Below are 23,782 nucleotides of genomic sequence, written 5' to 3' on the forward strand. Positions count from 1 at the left end.
AGGGAAGGGAGCTTTTATTAGGAAAGAGCCAGGCTGAAGGAAGCTCTTGGGTTGTTGATGGTATGCTGTGCGATGGTGGCAGAGAGTTACACAACTCAAACTGTGAGTGTATTTCCTACTTTTTCCCTTTTAGCCTGTTTTATCTATTCTAAGATTATCTGATAATCTTTACATTAATTCCATTAGTAGGACAAAATGAATTACTAACCCCCCTGATTTTTAATAGACTTTTATGAGGGAACAGTAGAATAATCTTCAAGGAGAACAGTAGAACAACATACAGGAAATAGTAGCAAACCAAAATATTTTCTTGACTAAAACATTTCCTCTGCTGTCTCAGTATCATTTTCCTTCCTATTGTTTTAGCTTGATGTTACTAACTTCCTATTATCTTATATGAACATGCTTATTCTAAATTTGATGATAAGAAATATACAGAAGGAGGAAAGTGCACTTACTCTTGTACCTACAATCTGAGAGTATAAGCTCTGAGATCTGTATGTTTGATTCACTTTCCCCCCCAGGATGTAAGTCACATGTAGGTTTTAATTTCATATTGGTCAATTAAACAATGTATTTGATTTTTATATTTTGCTGATGGGAGGAAGTTGGACAGAAATTCCAGGAGGGGAAAAAAAGAGTCTGTGTGAAACATTTTATAACCATCCATGAAGAGTTAAATAAGGCAACTCCTTCTGGTTTTTGGTTTTGGAGGGGGTTTTTTGTTTGCTTACTTTTTCCATAATTAGGGAAATTTTGGCTCCTCTAGAAACCTTTTTCAGAAATATTTGTATTAGAGATTTGAGGGAAGAAAGATGCAAAAGTTGTATTTTGGAGCTTAAAACGATGAATGTGGTGACACTCACGTAAACCTGCTCCAAATTCAAACCTTGTTGATGGTTATTTTTTTTCCTCAAAAGGGAACAGGGCCAGCAAAAACAAACAAGAATTTCCCCTTCCATTAACTGTGGCATTTCTGAAGCATTTAAGAGTACTAATACAATGCTGTCACTATTATAAAGGCTTCTGAAGAGGTATCTACAAGTGATGAGGAAGGGTGATACAGAAAGCTCAGGTGCAGAGTAGTTAGTTAGGACCAGCCTTTCCTCAGAACTACCATTTCAGGGACAAACTGGTGTGACTGTCTTCCCTCCAGGGACCTGTTGTTTAGCCAGTGAAGTAGGCTTATATTATTTCCCCTGTTACTAAGATAAGAGTCCAGTTCATATAGCTAGTGCTGATCAGACTGATGGCTCTTCTTTGAGCAGATCAAAGGGCTTGATTCTTGGAAGAACTTCTTGGCCAGCTGAATAGCAGGGAGAAGTATGTCCATGAAAGAGCTGACTCTGTGATCAGCAGCAGCATTCCCCACCTCAACCAGAGCTTCCCTCCTTTGGGGAAAGAGGGCTGCCCAACCACCTTACTTTGCTGAAGATACTTCCACCTTTTCCTTCTTAAAGTAGTTTACCCAATTCTTCCCATCACAGGATGTCTGGCTCAGTCAGTCCTGTTTTTATTCCCACAATGAAGTGTGCAATAATGCCCAATACAGACTGATGTGTCTTACTCCAGCATGAGGGCCCAGAACCAGCTGCACCAACACAGATGGTTCTTATCTTCCTGACTACTTTCTTCTCTCTCCTCTCCTAAGATAAAGGTAGGCAATATTAAGTGTAGCTCAGTTAGGCACCCTCACTTTTCTGACACACCTACTGTTAATCTAACACCAAATGCCAAAATCCCTGGAATAGTTTTACATTGGCAGTAGTGCAAACCTTTGGTCTCCATCTTCAAACTGACTGGTTGATTTCATAATCTTTTATGATTCTCATTGCCCTTGGGAGTCTATACTTGCTTAGCCTTTGGTTAAATGAAATAATCTGTCAGTATCTCCTGAGATATTACTTCATTCCGAATAAAGAAATATTAACCATCTTTTTGACCTGTAGATGGCCTACAGCTTATCTGAATTTACTTATTGTCTTTGGTATCTCATAAATGATGTTATACTGATGAAGTTAAAGTAAAACCTTTGAAGTAAAAGAGTAAATGGCTATTTACCACTTATTTTTTTGAACATGAGGTACTATGAACAAAAATAGTCTTGCACACTGCAACTGCTCGAGTGCACATCAGCTGCTTCTCAGTTTAGTCTTGTTTTCAATACTAAATCTGATTTCCTTCCTCTCCCCCACCCACCCATTCACATTCCTTTCTACTTCAGTTCTGGAATGTGTGGTCTGTGGCCAGCTGACAGTTGGGTTTTTTTTAAATAAATTTGAGTATATTTAAACAAGGCATTTTAAAGATCTATGTGTTGTGAGCAGGGAGAGCTGCCTGAATGAGCAGACAGTAGCTGAATGTTTGAATGATTTCTCTTCCCCAACCTGCATTTCCCACCTATGTCTTAGTTATGAAACTGGCTGTTGTTCACATTTCAAAGTGCTTTAACAACTTCAGTAAATCTGTAGTACTACCGATGAATGTGAGGAGATACATGCATATCCTAGAAGATGCATGGCTCCAATAATCTGTCTGCTTAATTTTAGTCTATACTAATTTTTCAGATATTTTACACCTGTACTTTTAAGTTTTATTCTTCTACTGCTTGGATAATGTAAACTGAACTCACTTATAAGTAGGCTTCATTTCTCATAAAGTTGCAGTTCTTGTGATTGAGGATCAAAAAGGACCAATGGCATTATAGCACAGAAGGGAAGTGGTGGCTCCCAGGCAGACATCCTTTCCAAATGAGCTAGGATTTCCATCAGAATATAATGCAAACACTGGATCAAAATCAAGTAATGCAATGTCATTTTTGCAGTATAGGACAAGTTGTAGTTTGTACAACAGGTCTTGCAACCAATTACCGAATGAAACAATAAAGCCTGAGAAAGTGAAGGAACAGCTAAAATAAAGCACTATTGCCTGCTTCTGAAATCACTTAATACATTTTAAAATAGGTTTGGGTTAGCTGGCAGACAACATGTATAGTAGCAGTTTTCAGAAAGTTAAAGGGCAGTAGTTTAAGTAGTTGCTACCTCTACAGGTGGTGGACACTGGACTGGTAGAAATAAAAATCTGTGAATCTGTCCATCTTCTACAGATAGAGCAATGGGTTAAAAAAAACCCAAACACCAACCCCTCAAAAAACAAATCCAAACAAAAAAAACCCCAAACATTAGCCTCAGTCATACAACTCATGTCATACCCATTGACAAGTACCGATCTGGCCTACCTCAACTCCACTAGAAACTTCTAGCTCCGCATCATAAAAATCCCAAACTTTCCAAAATTGTTGCCAGAAGTCTTGATCCTGCTTCTGCTGAGATCAATGAGAACTTTGACATGCAAACTGGAAGAAGGATTAACATTAAAATCACTAAGTATGTAATAGAAATAATAACTCTTTGATATCTTTTTGCTAGTAACTTGCAAAGCATTTAATAAAAACAATGATCTGTAGGGGAATGAAATCATAGATATGGAAGGCTATGGGGCAAGATTTCCCAGTAAGCCAGGGATAGATTGCAGCACTCTTAAGTCCTGCTGTAGTGCTTTAAAACATTCAACTGTAAATTACCTGAATGTGTGTCCCTCAAAGTAATTTTCTGCAACAAATTAACAAAGCAAAGAATTCTGTCTTTCATATTACATTTCTTTAACAAGTGTCTTAACCTATTTCAAGAAGGGTTTAGTGTGGATGTTCACACATCTAAATTGGCCAATTATTTCTTGGTGAAGTATTTTCACTGTAATATCCTAGAGCAGAATATCACCTCTCTAAAGCTAGTGTGTTTACAGAGTGTTAGAATTCCTGGGTTTATGATATTTTATGTGTTAGTGTTAATAGTCTGGTTTGGAAAATGGACAGTGGTCTGATACAATTGCATATACATCCTATAGGTGATATGGGAAGTAGGGGACAAGTTGGAGAAGACAGCTTAGTCTGACCATTTTGAATTTCCCAATTATTCTGGAACTGCATGAATCCCAGCTGATCAGCAGTCCTAAATTTCTTTTGGAATACAATTTATTTTCTTACACTAGGAGTTAACTACTTTTAGGTGGTACCGTAAAGCTTTCCCTTTTGATGTCCTGAACAAATTCAAGGAAGTCTAATGCTAGTAGGTATAATAGGGAAGGGTAATGTGAACTGAAATTACAATGGCTAGATTTTGATCTTACTGCTGTTTTGGAAGAATCTTGATTTGAGTTTTTTTAAAAGATTACTCTATTAAAAAACAAAAAAGATAAAATTTGGATCCTCTAAAGTAACTGGTTTTAATGTAATCTAAGATGATGATCTGTGTGTGACTAGTGGACTTAACTAGTCACTAACTGTGACACACATGGTCTCCCATACTAACATCCACAGACATTTACTAACATCCAGTGCGTTTATGATTTATATGTTTAAGTATTCAGTAATCCTGTTTTCTCATAGATACCCCATGCATTATAAATATCTTCTTTCTTCAGACCAATTTAGATACTCAGAAATCATTCATTTTGGTGAGAAGGAGCAAATAAGTAAAAAGATGGGCAAAGGACAAGCCTTTCTTGCAGATTTACTTCGAGTCTTATTCCTTGTTGTAAGTGGAGTGACATGGAGCATTTATTTTCATTCCCATTGAGGGCCCAGTGAGCACTCACTTCCATTTGCTTCTCTGTCTTTCATGGAGTAGACTTTTTTCTTCTCTTCTCTAAAAGAAATTTCTGGTAACCAGCAGAACACCAGGCTGCCTTAGGACACTGGACAGACAGGAACTTAAGATTCAGTCAACTTTGTTAAATGTGGTAGGGTTGTCTGGGCTTCTCTGAGTTAGTTCCTGGGTAGTCCTGTGAAGAAATTCTTACAAACAGGAGCATGAGATGTCTCCACCTTCCATAACCATCCTGCAGAATTTTGATACTTGAAAGCAAAGCCTCCACTATACTGATGACTGTTGCAACAGGGAGCTGGCTGAATAGAGACTGGCTGAATAGGGAGCTTTTGTGGGGACTTGGGGAAAAAAGGAGAGTCTACCGCCTTTGGAAGAGGGGGCAGGCAACTCAGGAGGAGTACAGGGATCTTGTTAGGTCATGCAGGGAGGAAATTAGAAAAGCAAAAGCCCAGCAAGAAGTTAATCTGGCAAATGCTGTAAAAGATAATAAAAAATTCTTTTATAAGTACATCAGCAATAAAAGGAGAGCCAAGGAGGATCTCCATCCCTTGCTGGATGTCGGGGGAACGTTGTCACCGAGGACAAGGAAAAGGCTGAGGTATTTAATGCCTTCTTTGCCTCTGTGTTTAACAGCCAGACCGGTCATCCCCAGGGTACTCAGGCCCCTGAGCTAGAGGATAGGGATGGGGACTAGAACGGAGCCCTCATAGTCCAGGAGGAAGCAGTTAATGACCTGCTATGCCACCTGGATGCTCACAAGTCTATGGGGCCAGATGGGATCCACCCGAGAGTACTCAGGGAGCTGGCAGAGGAGCTTGCCAAGCCACTTTGCATCATCTGTCAGCAGTCCTGGTTAACAGGGGAGGTCCCTGATGACTGGAGGCTTGCCAATGTGATGCCCATCTACAAGAAGGGCTGGAAGGAGGACCCGGGAAACTACGGGCCTGTCAGCCTGACCTCGGTGCCGGGGAAGATTATGGAGAGGTTCATATTGAGTGAACTCAACAGGCAAGTGCAGGTCAACCGGGGGATCAGGCCCAGCCAGCACGGGTTCATGAAAGGCAGGTCCTGCTTGGCCAACCTGATCTCCTTTTATGACCTGGTGACCTGCCTGGTAGATGATGGAAAGGCTGTGGATGTCATTTACCTGGACTTTAGCAAAGCTTTTGACACTGTCTCCCATAATCTCCTTGGGAAGCTGGCAGCTCATGTCTTGGATGGGCGTAGTCTTTGCTGGGTAAAAAACTGGTTGGGTGGCTGAGCCCAGAGAGTTGTGGTAAATGGAGTTAAGTCCAGTTGGCAGCCGGTTACGAGCAGTGTTCCCCAGGGCTCTGTTTTGGGGCCAGCCTTGTTTAATATCTTTATCCGTGATCTGGATGAGGGGATTGAGTGCACCCTCAGTAAGTTTGCAGATGACACCAAGTTGGGTGGGAGTGTCGATCTGCTGGAGGGTAGGATGGCCCTGCAGAGGGACCTGGACAGGCTGGATCGATGGGCCGAGGCCAGCTGTATGAGGTTTAACAAGGCCAAGTGCCGGGTCCTGCACTTGGGTCACAACAACACCATGCAATGCTACAGGCTTGGGAAAGAGTGGCTTGAAAGCTGCCTGGCCGAAAAGGACCTGGGGGTGCTGGCTGACAGCCGGCTGAACATGAGCCAGTAGTGTGCCCAGGCGGCCAAGAAGGCCAACAGCATCCTGGCTTGTATCAGGAATAGTGTGGCCAGCAGGAGCAGGGAGGTGATTGTTCCCCTGTACTCAGCACTGGTGAGGCCGCACCTGGAATACTGTGTCCAGTTTTGGGACCCTCACTACAAGAAAGACATTGAGTTGCTGGAGCGTGTTCAGAGAAGGGCAACAAAGCTGGTGAAGGGTCTGGAGCACAGGCCTTATGAGGAGCGGCTGAGGGAACTGGGGTTGTTTAGCCTAGAGAAGAGGAGGCTGAGGAGAGACCTTATTGCTCTCTACAACTGCCTGAAAGGAGGTTGTAGTGAGGTGGGTGTTGGTCTCTTCTCCCAAGTAGTTACTGATAGGACGAGAGGAAATGGGCTCAAGCTGTGCCAGGGGAGGTTTAGGCTGGAAATTAGGAAAAATTTCTTCACAGAAAGGGTAGTCAAGCATTGGAAGAGGCTGCCCAGAGAGGTGGTGGAGTCACCATCCCTGGAAGCGTTCAAAAAACGGGTAGATGTGGCACTTTGGGACATGGTTTAGTCTAGTCTACCCTTGATTGATGTAGTGTGGGTTAACGGTTGGACTGGATGATCTTAAAGGTCTTTTCCAACCTAAATGATTCTATGATTCTAAGTGTGTATTGGGTTTGCATGGCAAAGTTTTGGTAGCAGGTGGGCTACAGGGGTAGCTTCTGTGAGAAGCTCCTAGAAGCTTCCTGTATGTCTGACAGAGCCAATGCCAGCTGGCTCCAAGACAGACCTGCTGCTGGCCAAGGCCGAGCCAATCAGCAACGGTGGTAGCACCTCTGTGAAAACATATTTAAGAAGGGGAAAAAAGCCAAAGGGATACAAAAACTGCGGCTGGAGGGAGGAGTGAGAGCAGTTCATGGAGCCTGTGGGAAGGATCCACGTTGGAGAAGTTCATGGAGGACTGTCTCCTGTGGGAGGAACCCCACGCTGGAGCAGGGGAAGAGTGTGAGGAGTCCTCCCCCTGAGAAGGAAGGAGCAGCAGAGACAACGTGTGATGAACTGACCGCAACCCCCATTGCCCATCCCCCTGTGCCACTGGTGGGGAGGAGGTAGAGTGAAGTTGAGCCCTGGAAGAAGGGAGGGATGGGGGGAAGGTGTTTTAAGATTTAGTTTTTATTTCTCATTTTCCTACACTGACTTGACTGGTAATAAACTAAACTGATTTTCCCCAAGTTGAGTCTGTTTTGCCCGTGACTGTAATTGCTGAGTGATCTCTCCCTGCCCTTAGTGATGAAGCTACCCAGACAAAAGTGTTCATCTGGGGGAGAGTGCTTTATTAAGGTTTCCAGTTCTTCAGTAGGAATGCCCATTGTGCAAGAGGAGAAATAATACATTTAAGTTGTACCCTTTAGAAGTGGTAGACTTTTTTTTTCCAGTATGAAAATAAAGACAAGAATTGGCTTCAAAACACATTCCTAATTATTAAACCATTCCCTGGAATATACAAGTACTTAGACTGAGGGGGGAAATGGAGACTAGATGAAGAGATTATTAAAAATAGTATTATTTTTTTAAGGTTGACTATTATTGTAACAGCCCAGCTGCACAACCATCTACAAACTTTATCACTTATGGCAATATTTGAACTTATTCATGACCAGTATCCACAGCCAACTATTAGTTCACATAGTTATCCAATCATTTTAAATGTCAAACAAGTTTGTTCTTTATCTAGCATGGACTGGTAAGAAAATATTGTTTACTTAGTTCACTCAAAGCAAGTTGGATCACTTGGCTTGTTTTAGAGCATACTTTACTGAGCAACCTGATCTAGTTAAAGATGTGCCTGCTCACTGCAGGGGGGTTGGGCTAGATGACCTCTAAAGGGCCCTTCCAACCCAAAGCATTCTATGATTCTATTCTATTCTATGATTTACTGTACCATGCTGAAAATCTGGCCAGGAGAATCAACCCTTTGAATGAACTTAGGTCCAAATATTGGTGGCAGTAACCTGCCTTCAAATACCTGTTTGAATTGTGAAAGGTTGCACCTTCACAGAGAAGGAACCGAAGACTTCAGCAAAGCTGTGAAATTGTGGCTGAATCTCAGTCCAGCAGTTCCAGTTGAGATGAGCTTATCTGACACTCTTGCAGTGGCAGTGTACTTGTCTCTAAAATTGAAAATACAAGAAAGATGTCATTGGACTGTCATGTTTCTGTATAATTTCTTTTTCAAACTTTCTCTGAATCTTCCAGGTTAGGCCTTGGCTAAGCAAAAAACTTTTTTCTTTTTTTTTTTTTCTGGCACCTGACTTCCTACAAAAGATAATTCTGATATTTTGTGTGTGGGTGTGTGGTGTGTGTAGTGGTGTTTTGGTTTGTGTTATGAGTGGGAGTTGTTTGTGGTTTGTTGGTGGTATTTTTTGTTGTTGTTTGGGTTTTTTTGTTTGGGTTTTTTTGTTTGCTGGAGGGGGTTTTTTTGTTCGTTTGGTTTTTTTTGAAAACCACTCGCCACAAGTTTACATGATACATCATAAAACCTGTCTTCCTACTGCATATGGACTGAGTTCCCCTGCATCGAGTTACTTATACTATGGTACCTTTTGGAATGACATCATGAAATGGTTTCTGAAAACCCTCTGATACCACCTGCATGACCTATGATTAAAAACAAACAAGTGAGTGATCCTTCTTATATGAGCCTTAATATAGCTCTGCATCTTCAGCAAAAGATAGCTAGGAGGTTTGTTTCCTCTAATGGAAGAAAACATTGAATACTACTACTATTTTATTTTACTTAAAGTGGAGTAAAGGATTAGATCAATTTGGCAGCCATGCTAAGGATTTGCTGTGTGTTGTGGTAACAACTTAAAACATTCAGGCTGTAAAATATCATTAAAATTGGGATTAATCAGGATTAACACACATTGGGGGGTGGGGAATGCATTATTAAGTCTCCTTGTCACCTTCACAGTTTTCAGGGCTGTGTTTCACATAAAAATATCCTCATGGATTCCTGTAAGTTTCAATAAATGTATTTTTATTGATCCAATATAGATACTGTCTTTACAAGAAGAGCATTTAAAACAAGTTTATATTTACCAAAGCAGTACATCCTTTGGTTATTTTGGGTTTGTTTTTAATTTGCTTGTCCCCTGACCCTCTTGCTTATTTCCTCTGGCAATAGCTATTCCTAGCCTATAAATGTGCTCTGAACACAGAGGAACTCTGCTGTTACCTATGATTTCAGAAGTGTAAATCTATGATAATAAATATCCTAAAGTCAAGAAAGACTAGATGTTAAGCTTTTTTCCTCATGGTCAGTAGTAATAGCAGTTTGATACAACATATACAAACTAGAGGAATATTTTTCTGGTAAATATTCTTTTTTGCTTTTCCTGTTTCCTAGTGACACAGTTGGAAGCAGGAAACTCTTTCTGAGTTTTGAGCTGCAGTAGTCCAAAGGATATCCTTGTCTTTCTCCACCTCTATAAATAAAGTGGGAGAACTTTTACCCTGCCTGTAAAAGTCAGTATGTGTAACTTCTAGGTTGTTTACAAGAAGAGTCAGAGCTGTTCGTAACTATTTGATTTGTTTGCAACTAATAGGTATTGAAGTATTTTACACCCAATGTTACTTTGTGAAGTTTCTGACAAATGTTAGATCCCCAACCACACGCACACAGAGTTTGGGCATCTAATTATTTACTTTGGTTATATAATTCTACCTGCAAAGGAAGTACCACAGGAAGATCAGTTTTCAGTTAAAAAGGGAAAACTTATTTTATGTTATAGTGGACCAATTTTTGGGTCTCTTTCTTTCCTCTTCCACTTGGTAAATTTTCCAGAATACATCATAACTTAACGTAACCTAATATTTGTATTGACAGGATGAGCTGAAATAGCATTTGCCTACCTTGTTCAGTAAAGCACAATGAAGTGCCTTTACAATAGTCTGATTTTGGTTTAAGCTTTCAGTGGTTTTTTTTGAGATTTATTTCTAGAACATCTGCTTAATCACTCAAGCCGGTTTGCTACAAACCTGCACCAAAGTTAGTGGAAGTGTGTGGTTTTGAGGAGGAGCAGTATCAGCTTGTGTGTAGCTGCCTGAATATCAGGTTCCTGATTCCTACAGGAAAATGTTGGAATGGTCATACAGGAATCACAGGAATGAGAAGAGGATGTAAAACTTCATATAAAACCTCAAGAAATCCAATCCCTTTACTTATCATTTGCAGACTAAGGGTATTTTTTTCCAATCTATAACAAATAGGGTCTTGAAAATAGATACCTCTCCTACTGATTAATTAAAAGTAGAACAAAGTTCAATGTCTGCTGTTTGAAGCTAAGCAAATTCTCATAGAGACAAGGTGCAGATTATCTAGAAATGACAGTAATTAACCTTTATGCCTATTTTAGTAAAGACAAGAGTAGGCTTTCCATTACTGGAAATGCATAAATCAAAGTTGAATATCTTTTTTCTGAATGGTTATTTGTATTTTATTTCCATGTAGGACTAATTCAGGAAACTCCTAGATTTTCTCTTATGCAGATCAGGCTGTCAGAGCACCAGTGGACTACTTGATTACTAATAAGTGTTCTGCTATATTGGCAAGATTTAGTGGGTGAAAGCCTGGCTATGTTGAGTTCAGTGGAAATACTGTCACTAGTTAAAATATGACAAAGTTATTGTATAATTTAATTTGCCTGGGGGATGTAAATACCCAGTAGTAATTCTTGATTATGAATTGGGATTATGATTTATTATTTTTTAAATGATGGCATAGTCAGGAGATGAAAGCAGGGTCTTACTCCTCTGCAAAAAGTGAAGCAGGAGGCTGCATTCAGCCGTGCTGCTGGCCATGGTTCATGAGCTGTATGTGATCCAGAATATCCATTCAGTGCATTCGAGACAGGAAGTGTGAACAGCAGCATCAGCAGATAGAGGTGCCTGATTTTTGTAGTTTCTCTGGAAATTCAGAGCTTGTCTGTTGCCTCAACACAGCAGCAGTTCCCAAGCACAATGGTACTGAGGGTGACATAAGCTGGAAATTTTTTCAGTCAAACTTTCCATCACTCTTCCTGTTGAGGAGTGATTTTACCTTTCCAGTCAGCATGGACAAGGCTGGATCCACGAACACTGCATAACTGCTGTCCCAGGAGGGAATAGGGCTCATGCTGGTACTTTGGCGTTGTACCACCTGCTGTATGGCTGGCCACCTGCTGAGATAAGATGGAGGAACAAATCTCTGAATCATGGATCACTAATTTAGGCCATAGACTTTGTCTTTCCTACCTGCAGGGAAGGTAGATTTCAATTCTGTTGTCAAGATCTAGTTAAAGACAGTTAGAGAAGGAAAGAAGAAATGAGAAATTCCACTTGCAGCCTGTTGTAAAAAGGGATCTAACAGAGAGAGCAGAAAAGGAGCAAGGAAATGCATTAATATATCCAGAAGGAATTTGTGTTCACGGACAGACCAGTAATCTTCCAAACAAAACAAAACTGAGCAAAGAAACAATGCATAACTACTTTGTCTTTAACTGTTCCCTCCCTCTGTTTTCTACTTACTCCCCAGATATGTCAGGAGGAATGCAAAAACTTCCACTGACCCCTTCTTTGAACACCCCACTTCCCCAGACAGACACATACACTCACTCTTAATTTTCACTAAGGGCTGAGAATATTGCCCCCCACCCTTTGTCTGTTAAGAAAGGGAGTAATCTTTCCAGAGAAGATGCATGTTAGTAGCCTTATCCATCAGGACTGTACTGCTTCATCACCTGACAAGCTGTCCCTAAATATCCCAGTCAGATGTCCGTTTTTCCTTCATTTGGTACTTTGACCAGGGAGGTTTTACATCACCATGAAGTTGCAAGGCAGGAGAAGGAAGAGCTGGGAACCCGAACAGGGATGGAGGATGAGGGTCACCTACATACTTTGACCCTCTCCTCTCCTCTCTTCTTCTTTTCTTTCCTTTTCTCCTCTCCTTTTCTCTCCACCCAGAGAGTTGTGGTAAATGGAGATGAATGCAGTTGGTGACTGGTCACAAGCGGTGTTCTCCAGGGCTCTGTTTTGGGGCCAGCCTTGTTTAATATCTTTATCGACGATCTGGATGAGGGGATTGAGTGCGCACTCAGTAAGTTTGCAGATGACACCAAACTGGGTGGGAGTGTTGATCTGCTGGAGGGTAGGATGGCCCTGAAGAGGGATCTGGACAGGCTGGATTGATGGGCTGAGGCCAACTGTATGAGGTTCAACAAGGCCAAGTGCTGGGTCCTGCACTTCGGTCACAAGAACCCCATGCAATGCTACAGGCTTGGGGAAGAGTGGCTGGAAAGCTGCCTGGCGGAAAAGGACCTGGGGGTGTTGGTTGACAGCCAACTGAGGACCAGCTGAGGGAACTGGGATTTCTTAGCCTGGGGAAGAGGAGGTTGAGGGGGGAGACCTTATTGCTCTCTACAATTACCTGAAAGGAGGTTGTAGTGAGGTGGGTGTTGGTCTCTTCTCCCAAGTAGTTACTGATAGGATGAGAAGAAATGGCCTCAAGTTGCATCAGGGGAGGTTTAGATTGGATATTAGGAAAAATTTCTTCATGGAAAGAGTGGTCAAACATTGGAACAGGCTGCCCAGAGAGGTGGTGGAGTCACCATCCCTGGAGGTGTTAAAAATGGGTAGACATGACACTTCAGGACATGGTTTAGTAGGCATGGTGGTGTTGGGTTGATGGTTGGACTGATGATCTTAGAGGTCCTTTCCAACCTTAATGATTCCCAGTTCTTTCTTTAAAAAATAATCCAGCCACCATGCCAGGAAACATGAAATTAATTATTACTCTACCTTTAACTGGTTTAGTGGTGGACTTGGTAATGTTAGGTTAATGCTTGGACTGGTTGATCGTAAAGGTCTTTTCCAACCTAAATGATTCTATGAATCTATGATTTTCTCTCATTTTCTCTCATTTTTTTTAATCTCTCCCCCTCAAAGAGGGAGTTCTTTGTGGTCCTTTGTTTTCAGCTTTAGATCGTGTTATGTGATTCTGCTCCTACACTGCTTTGCAAAAACTGCACTTGCTGAAGGGCGCCAGCTCTGTTTGGTGTCCTTTGTGCCAGGCAGTGTACAAAGATCTACTAAGGAATGGCTTTGCCTAAGGAGCTTTAATTTAAAAAAGGCAAATGGAAGAATAATAGAAGAAGGGAAAACTGAGACACATAGTATGATCTACCCCCATTCACATTGGGAAACTGATTCAGCCTAGTGGCTTCTCTAAAACATTGTCATTACTATTGGCTAAGAAATAAAGTAGAAGCCTACTTCTGAAAAGGAGGTAAGTCAGGCATCAAAAACGTCTGGTAGTTACTGCTTCTGGTAGGTACACCAAGAATTGTAGATAACATTGCAGGAGATTTAGGAGCACCTTTAATGAATGTATTTCTATCCTGTTCACCAGCATACTAAGAGGTTTAAGCTCTGCAACGCTATTAGAGTGGTGAATTTCATGCAGTAAAATTCATGGTGGCAAGGAGGCATCCCAGTTGCCTGAACATGGCTTTGTACGCTAAAATTAGGTTTACAGAAAAGACTGAGTGATGAAAAACAAAAGCCAGCTGAACAGAAAGACTGAAAAAAGTTGTGTTTTAACTTTCCCCTGGTATTTTGTGCCCATTTTGTCTAGGCCTGGAATCAGATTCTTAAACCCATGCAAAAAAACCAGAGCAAAACTGTCTGTTTCCAAAGACAAAACCACAAATGATGAATAGAAGGTGGAAAGGGGTATGGTACAGTCGTGACATTCTCGTCATTTATTCTAGATGTTAAAGCAATTCATTTTGGATGCAGAAGGCTTTTTCTCTGCCTGAAGAAACAAAAACCCACCTTGCACTGAACAGTGAGGCCATTTGCTTATATGGGAAATGAAGACGGCCTCTTGTGTTGAGGCTGTGTTGTTGGGAAGAAAGAGCTAGGTTTGGCTGGGCTAAAGGCAGGAGAGCAATTCAGTACTCATTTCTGCCCCCTCAGCTGAAGACAGATCCTGGGAATGGGGAGACCCATACTAAAGGGGGCTGGGAGATAGTAGTTTGCTTTGTTTCCAGACTGTTGAATATAAAACTATTCTGATAATATGTAAACAACTTCCTCCTAGTCCTCTTTCTTCTCGCAGCAGAAGTAGCTACATCCCAAGCAAAAAACAATGTTTCATCCTGTCAGACTTGGGTGGAAAGGGGAGGGGAGGATAAAACATGAAAACAATTAAAAATGTTTATTTTTAATAGTGTCTGGCAGTAGTCAGAGTTTTCAAAACTATAAATAAACAAAGGTCATAGCCAACAATGAGAAACACATGCCATACACATGTTTTTGAAAATGTAGATAAAGAAAACAGATAATGAATAGTACTATGTAGATGGCTCTTTACAGGAGACTCATCAAAACTACCATTACAATTTTCAATAGTATCAGAAAGCAGCTGTGCCCCTTGGCCCAGTGAAGAATGTAAAATTGAGGCGCCTGTGTCCTGTTCCCTGTGTTACCACTGTTCTGCTGGATTTCACCTCCTTTTCCCCTTCTTCTTGGTTTGGGGACAGGACTCGCTGTGCCTGGAGAAGACATCTGTATAGCATGGTGGGCCCGAATCTTTGTACCAGCCTATAGCTGCTTCTGTAACAAGTGCAGAATTTAAAGAAATCTACTCATATGTGGAAAGTGAGAAGCTATGTTCAGTGACTAACCAATGCTAAAGCTCTAGCAAAGAGGACAAGTCCTAAAGTTCTGGTGTTGGAAAGAAGATGAGGGCACCTTAAGGATCAACCCGGACCAGGAAGCTAATACAAACCACGGTGCGTGGTCAGCAGCCCCTCTCTGTCGCTGGGAATGGGTGCAGGAATACGGCTCCAATTATCGGAGCTATTTATGTGCACTTGCTTTTGGCAATCTTGCTTTGGAATGCTGTTTGTAAAAGGTTTCATACTTTTCTATTAAGCTTCTTAAAGGGCCATTATGCATTCACAAAAATCCATATCCATCTGGTAAGGAATGTTTCCTGACTCAGTTAACACCGTATGCATACCAATTGCTGCCATTCTGGAGTGTGATTCAGTATTCCAAATGTGCTTGCATATTAAGAGAGGAGGGTAGGAAATAGAGTGGGAAAACAGTACATTTTACAAGAAAAGAATAAAGAATAATAGCTTCTTAGTGATTCTCAGGAGCTAGGAGTCTTCATTTAAAAACCAGCCCTCACCAGCTTTTGTGATACATTTAGTGTCTGATACTAGTTAATACCTGTATGACACAGAGCTTTACAAATGAGAAACAGAAATAATTTCAGTGACCTTTGCCAGTTATTTTATTTTCCTGAACATTTTCTTTATTCATGTAGTATATTTATGGGGTTTTTAATCACAGTTGTTTAAACTGGTTCTAATAGTCCTTATCACACCATTTTAGAGAGCTTTAGAAGGATTTTTTTGGTGAAATTGTTTTCACAGCAGGCTTTTTGGATATTAGCATTTCCAAGTTTTAAGGCAACAGCTACATTCTCAGCATCTAGTCCTGATATCATAAGATTCAGATGTAGGTGGGGCCCTTTAAAAGTGATAATGTTTTCATGAATCATGTATGCTATGCTTAACAGCAATTAAGTTTTCAAATATATATGCTTTTTATTTTTCATGCCTGTAATACTATGTCTTTTAAGTGGGTTTTTTGGTTGACATTTGCTGCTGTTGCTGTACATAGTACTGTAGTTACATAGTACTTGATTTGTTTTAACACTGAAGGTTTTCCTTTGTAAAAGTACCAAGACAAATTATATAAAAGGGCATACTGCTTCTTAAAAAGCAGGATGACAACTAAAATATTATGGAAGGGAATGTGTTATTCTTGATGTTTTTGCATGAGGGGACCAAGGCAACACTCCAGTTCCCCAAGAAGGCATAGAAAGTATAAAAGCAAACTCAAAAGAGTTACTGACAAATCTGAAAGACATTGGAAATAGAAGGAAGAAGGCATCCACCTGAACAGAAGAGAATGTTGGTTTCTAAACCACCTTTAAGCTGAGGAAAAGAATCATTTGAGGAAAACATGAGCTTGCCAAAGGAACTTGAAAGAAATAGCATGTAGTAGTGACTGACACAATTCAAAGCAGCTTGAAGTGGGAAATGATATTAAAATGGGAATAGGCAGACAAAATAATAGACAAAACTTTCTGCTTGTAAGGCATCAGGGACAGAAATTTATTTTGACAGAAGGAATTTGGAGAAAGATGGAAGCATGTTAGACTTTAGTTGGACTGAGGAATTACTGACATTAGTAGAATTGTTGCACAGCTGTTAGTGGTAATTGGATTTGTTGGCTTTTCATGTTAGGGCTTCTATCAATGGACTTTCTAACTTGGCCACAAAATATAAATCTACTTAAATACTCTGCAAAATTAGGTCAAGCCATGGTATAGTTTATTTTTTAAAACTCTGTTCATGTATAAATAAGAGTTCTCATTTAGTCTTTGTCATTTGTTCTCCTTATGTTTTCAATTGACCATTTAAAAACAAATAAGTTAGTTATTAGAACCACTAGTTATGCATGAAATCTTCTCTATAATACTACTGTTGGCATTTGGATAGGATTCCACATAACTGAGTGACAAGGACAAAATGTAACAGGCAATGTAACATTTGACTATCTTAAGCATCTATTATATAATGAGATTCTTATTTTAATCATTGTCTTTCAGATTATAAGTTGTTATTTTCCCTTTTCTTCTACAAGTGAATAAAACAGCAAGCAGTGGAATACGGGTTAGGTTAATATGTCATTTTAATTCACTGAATGCATGAGAGCAAGTAACCCAGAAATTTGTTGAATATCCTTGCCATTAAGTAAAGAAGGGAAATAGTAATTACTTTTATTTTGCACCATTCGTCTATTGTCACAAGATGGTACAGTCATGCAGAAAAGACATTGATAAACTGGCTTTAATTCATCGGCAGGTCAGCGAGATTGCTGAGGGGCTAGAGCACCTGACACATAAGGGAGAGAGGAGAGAGCAGGTTTTGTTCTGCCTGGAGAAGAGGTGGCAAAGGGAGGATCTTAATGCTCTCTTCAGTCATCTAATGGGTAGTTGAAGAGGAGATGGCAGCTAGACTTTTTTCACAGAAGTACACAGCAAAAGAAAAAGACAGAATAGATACAATTTGCAGCCAGGGAAATTATTTTAAGAGCTAAGGAAAAAAAAAATTCTTTGCAGTAAGGATAGCCAGACACTGGAGCGGGGCCCAGAGGCTGTGAAATCCCCATCTGTGTAGTGATTCAAAATGTCACTGGACAAGCCCTGAACAACGAAATGTACTTTCGAAGCTGGCACTGTTTTAACTGGAGTGTTGGACCAGGTGATGTTCAGAGCTCCCTTCTGACATAAATCATTCTGGCATTCTCTGACTGTGCTTCAAACCCAAACACTATTAACAATGACTCTAAAGTATATTTAAAGGCCATTAGTGAAGTTGCACAAATAGATATTGTTTTTGCTATTTATGTCATCTTTCTGATCTTAGAATATCCACTTACCATTTTATGTCTCTTCCGCAATGAAGAGACTACCTAACCTGCCACCTCTAGAAGCACAAAGGAGAATATTAAGAGATCTTCATAATTCAGGAAGGTGTGGAAAAGACTCATTTGACCTTCTCTATGCAGGGACATGACAGAGAGAAAAAGCATTTTTGTATGACAGGAAAATAAAGCTTGAAATAGCTTTCTACCTGGAAAATACTCAATTTCAGGGGGCTACATTTTTCCTGTGTTTCTCTCTCCCTTTTTCTCTGATACAAGGCATGCTGGTAAGTCACTCGGAGTTCTCATGAGTGAACACTGAGAGGCACTGGCATGTGTACATCAACATCCAAAAGTATGTCCTCCCAGCGCATCTTAAAACCATGTGTGAGAGAAAGAGGATGGCTCTCCTGAAAGCCCCACATTCCTGCAGGAATAGATGCCTGGGTCTGTGGGACAGAAGGCAGCTGCTGCTTCCTCTGTACTTTCTGCTCTGCCTTCTGCAGGACAGCATTTCAATTTCCAGTGCAGTTTTGCACTATCAACCTTACCTCATGTGAGACCTCAGAAGGTGCAAAGTTGATAAAAAAGCTGCTACTCCTTTGGCTGACCATGCAAAAGCGTTAGTCTTCTGCTACTGTGCAAGTAAATAAAACAGCATGAAAAGATGGAAGAGATGAAGGCTAGAACATTAAAAAATGTGCCATTAATAGCATATCTGAACAATTTCAGTCTGTTCTCTGACACAGCTGAGGGACTTGGTAACAGTTGGAGTTGCATTTGGTGGTCATCAGACATTTACACCGACATACACTCCTGTGTAGGTATGGGTTTTTTTTTTTTGGGGGGGGGGGGGGGAAGTTTACATTATTTGGCAGTAAGTCTGAAGTATTCAAGTATTCAAAAACTTGGCTCAGCTTTGAGAACTAGCTAGCACTCTAGCTTTTTCCTCCAAATATTATTTATTTCACTGTTGATAATTTTGTGATAATTATTCTACTCCCCACTGATAGCTTATCCTTATTTGTGTACAAATTCGGAGCTACATTCTTCGTTTCTAACAGAATTTTGCATTGGTATCTGCTCTGCTACAGAATAAATAAAGCCACATTGCTTTTTTCACAAGAGGTTTCTAACTTCAAGGACCTCCTTATTTCAATGAAAAGTTCAATGCAACTTTTTCAGAAACCTGTCACCCTGCACATATAGAAGTGGTCAAACCCATTTTGATTTCAGATACAATACTATATTTACTACTGTAAGTATGATGCAAAATACAAGTGGAGAGAAAACAATGCAATGATATTTCAGGGTTTCTTATGATTTTGTAACATAAAAACAATACAGAGGTGTTTCTCATTGTGCTAATGCAGAATAGCAGCAATGGAAATCCTGTTTTGTCAGTTCTTTCTATCACAGCATTGTTCCCCTCCTCGGTACATGATTCCCTGCTCTGATTACTCCAGTTCTGAATGACTCAGTTTCCGCATTTCCTTAAAAGATTACTCAGTGTGTGAAATAGGTTCAGGACCATTTTGCCAAGAGTCTGTTTCTGCACTCAGTTTTATCCAGTTAATTCTAGTGATTGGTAAAAAATCTGAACAATTTTGCTTTCATTAGTTTGTTACCTTTGTTTTGCAATCGTCAATGCCATATATGAGGTCTTTATGGAACAGGACTATTCTACCTCCGATACTGACGTATTAGTTCACTATGCGTGAAGCTAAAAATCATTGGGTTCTTTCTAGGCGAGTGTTGTACTTTGTGCTTTTTTCCTCCACCACCTTTCAAATAATGTCTTTTCACAGAATTCCAAATGTCCCAGTGGAAATCTGCTCTGGATTGTTGTTCTCCCAGTTACTTTGCCTACCCTTCTTCTAGGCCAAATCTCTTCTAGGCTTGGTTTTTTTAATAATTTCATTGCAAAGGCTTACAGATGTAACATGGTGTTACACTGATGTGATGAGTAGCATGAGATACAGTCATGATGGGATAACGGTGTCAGGATACAGATGCACTGGAGGAAACAGGGTGAATGATTCATTGTTTCACTACTGTCAATAAAGGGTCAATGTTCAAGGAATTAGAGGGCTGAGAGAGTGCCAACTTCTGGATAAGAAATAAAACAAAAGCCCTGATGGTTTGTGGTTATTAAAGTTTCCATGGCGCTCTTCCAATACTAACATACAATTTTGAAATCCTGACAAAATTCAAATTGACTTATTTACATTCTGACTCCCCATATTTCCTATTATTGTATAACACATGCTCGTTACTTAACTGCTGTGTAATGTCCTGTGATGCTAAGCAGGTGCTGCTGCTGTTTTGTGCTTGGGAACATGATCTAAATGCAATGTAAACCTGTAGTGTAATGAATGACTTGTATCTCTAAGTTCTGATTCCTTTCTATATTGTTCATCTTCATGCAGGCTAATGCCGTTTTAGGATTATCTTCCTAAATTTATTTACATTCCTTTTTAACATTTACTCAGCCGCAGCGTAAAATTTCCCTCTCAAGTACTGTTGTAAGGTCATGGTGTATGCATACATAGATAGACCTATTAAAAATCCTTAAGACTTTTGATGCACAGAAACAAAAATACAAAGAAAATAGCCACATACAGTAATCTTCTTACTTCCCTGATTTAAGAAAATTTATTCTTCACTTCTATGATTTAATCAAATAACTGAAGCAAGAATTTAACTGTAAAGAAATTATTAAAATTAGAAAATATTTTATGTTTCAACTGAATCTCTGGTCTTGCTTCTGTCTGCCAGGAAGTTCATCTGAGCAGGACCTGGCATTCTGGGACTCCTTAAGTGTTTAAGTTCTCCTGGGTGGCTCTGTGGGCAAAAAGAGACCAGCACACATCACATTCTGGTTGCTGACCAAACCAAGAGAGAGAACTGTAAGGAGAGATATTCTAAAGTGTGTTCCTTCTAATATACATGTGCAATAACCTTGGGCTAGATTTAAAAGGATTTAAGAGTAACTGAAGGGTCCAAGGTCAACTATGAATTAAAAAACCCTCACTCAGTTCTATTTAACAGCACAGACACCTAAATTCTTCAAGTATCTTTGACTTTAATATACACTAATATACACTATAAACTCTTTATTCTCTTTTTGCACACACCAAAACCCAGCTAAGGAGCTCATGCCCTATCACATGCTATCTGCTGTGTAAGTGTCCAAAGGCACCCAAGCTGTAGGCACGCAGTTTGTCTAAAACTGGCAGTTTTGGAACCCAACATAGCGCAATGTTGGCTGCTTTTCAAGTTGCAGTGCTGCAACTTTTTTTCTTCCTATCTTACAAGGGAATCTGGGATTATACCACCTTCCCAAGACATGGGAAATTCAGTTGTTTGCATATCATGAGCGCGTTGGAGTTGCATCTTCCAAAGTCTGGGAAAATAGCTACCGCCAACACTAAGCATTCTGCTGTGCTGGCTGGTGACAACTGAAGCAGTACCAAGCTTTGTAGGTGCCCAGGTCCTCTTTTCAATTGGACCTGTTCAGACTGTGAGATCTCAGGGCGGGGACCATCATCATCTGTGCTTGCAAATCATCATACAAATTTTACTTTCTTCATATTTGAAGATGACAGTGAAGGAGAGGGAAGATGACAGATTTTTGTTTCTTTATTTGTAATAAAGCAAGGGAAAAAAAGGGATCAAATGCATTGGGAACTGGAGAGGAAACTCTCCCTATTTTTCACCTCTAATGTTAGGAATAAAACCTCCTTTTCTACCTTTACTGTAGGATTTGATAGATGGCTTCAATGTGACTGTAAACCTTCTTGTTCCTTAATAAAACAATATTCTTCAAAAACTTTCAGGATCAGTGAGTTAGAAAAAACGTTAAAATTCTCCTAGCATGTGTTTAGGGCTGAGTTTGACTGAAAAATTCCATTCCTTCTCAGCAAGGTTAACACTGAATGAAATCCATGCTATGTCTCAATAAATGTCTGTTCTCCACTTGTGCTTTCAAAACCAGTATGGATGAGACAGAATTTTTCAAAGCTAAAAAAGCATTTGCAAATTTAAATGCTACATGGTGTTTCTTTATGATAAAGAACAGCATGCAACCATTACAATGTTGAGTGGTCTCATGTAATACAGTCCATTTTGCTGTCTGCCAGTAAGCCTTACACAACTTTGCTTTTAAAAACAAAAGAACAGAGGTTGTAATATTTATGATTCTTTAAATCAACAACTGTACAGAAAAAGATTGTTCCTGAGAAAGTTGCTATTAGCCTGGAATTTCACAAGGGTACTTACCCTTCTATCACTTATTAATAACTTAGTGCCTAAAGGCTCCAATTAGGTATTAGAAAGCAGTGATAACAGGCACAGTAAATGTGCAAGACAACTCTTCCCTAAGGGACTATAATACAACATTATTTAAAAAAACCTCGTAATTCCTTGAAATAGCTTTACAGCCATGGCAGGCTATTACTAACTTTGGCCTATATCCTGCAATGAAAATGTGTGTTTTGAGTCTCCATTGAGTAAGAGAAGGTAAGGAACTCGCTCTTTTTGCAAAAGCCCATTAAAAATGTAAGTCTGTATTACAAATTGGAATTTTTTCTCACTTTTAGCAAAAAGCAGGGTAGCTTGCAGTTGATGCTGAAAATCTGCCCTAAGAGTTACTACTCATATCACATAAAACACTATCGAGACTGCTCCAAAGCCATGGAGTGCCATAAATAACACGCAAATACAAGTAGAAAAGCAAGAAATCTGCTCGTTGACCTGGATGATGAAGCAGTCTTTGACTACAGGTCAAACCTTTGATTTAGGTCGTGTCCACAGCATCAGCCGAGGTGTCTGAAGTCAGCCAAGTGCACGGGCCCTCCCCGATGGCAGTGGCCGGTCAGCGCAGCCCCGGCTGGGGGACTGCGCTGTCCCTTGGCCTAGGCTGGCCTTTGCCCATGGCCTCGATCTCCTTGCCCACCACCAGAGCTACGAACAGCGCTTCGCACGCGCGTGTCCCAAGAGCGGCAGGAATGACGGCTATTTTCAAAACCAGATTTCCCAACGCGTGTCATTTTCCCAGCGCCTGATTTTCCAACCTGTGCCTAGGCTGGCGGCACGCTCTGTGCAGCGCAGCTCGTCCTTGGCGCACCGGTCTGTCCGTGTGTCCCGTTACCGGACAGCCACGGCGGGCTGAAAGCACCGCGCTTCAGCGCAGGTAGCGCCCGCGCAGGGAACTCCCCGGGGCCGCGGCTGCCGGCGGGGCGCGGGGGCGGCCCCGGCCCCCCGGGGGGGCCGCGCCCGGTGGGTGGCGGGAGGAGGGGGCCCGCTGCGCGCCGCGGGGCCCGCCCAGCGCCGCCGCTGCACGGGCTGCGGCAGGAAAGGAGCGGCGGCTCCTCGGAGGAGGAGGAGGAGGAGGAGGAAGGGGGGGGGGGGTCCCTCGGAGCGGAGCCGGCCGCAGCGAGAGGCGCGGCGGGGCGGGGCGGGGTGGGCGCAGGAGGCGTGGAGGGGCGCGCGGAGCGGCGCGGAGCGGCGCGGCGCGTGCCATGCGCGGCGCGGAGCGGCGGGCGCGGCAGCGGGCGGCTCGCTGGCTGGCTCAGCATGCGCGGGCTCTGCCGCCGGCTCTGCCTGCTGGCCGCCGTGCTGGGGCTGTGCGCGGGCAGCAGGAACTGCCCCGACCTCATCGTGGACCGCTGCCTCTGCGCCGCCGAGCGCGCCAAGGGGCCCGGCCGCCCGGCCCTCCGCATCAAAGTGGTCTGCAGCGGCGGCGACTTGGTGGAAACTTTGCAGCCCGCCGTGCTGCCCAACCGCACCGTGTCCCTGTGAGTACGGCCCGCGGGGGCAGCGCGCACCTGGCGCCCGCCGGCCCCGCGCTCCCCCCGCGGGAGGCGCTGGCGCGGGGCGGGGGTGCCCCAAAGCGGAGGGGCGGGGGGGGGGGGACACCCCTCGGCGCG

At 41.7% G+C, this 23,782-nt stretch overlaps 1 protein-coding gene across 1 annotated transcript in view; it reads left to right on the forward strand.

Moving 5' to 3' along the window:
• The first annotated feature begins 23,429 nt into the window (after positions 1-23,429).
• LOC104032468 (adhesion G protein-coupled receptor A3) overlaps positions 23,430-23,782 on the forward strand; it is a 285,114-nt gene continuing 284,761 nt past the window's right edge. The window contains exon 1 of the mRNA XM_075717669.1: positions 23,430-23,650. Coding sequence (XP_075573784.1) covers positions 23,430-23,650 — 221 coding nt within the window. The remainder of the gene's footprint in view (positions 23,651-23,782) is intronic.

Source organism: Pelecanus crispus, chromosome 10, assembly GCF_030463565.1.
Source record: "Pelecanus crispus isolate bPelCri1 chromosome 10, bPelCri1.pri, whole genome shotgun sequence".
Taxonomy (NCBI): Eukaryota; Metazoa; Chordata; class Aves; order Pelecaniformes; family Pelecanidae; genus Pelecanus; species Pelecanus crispus.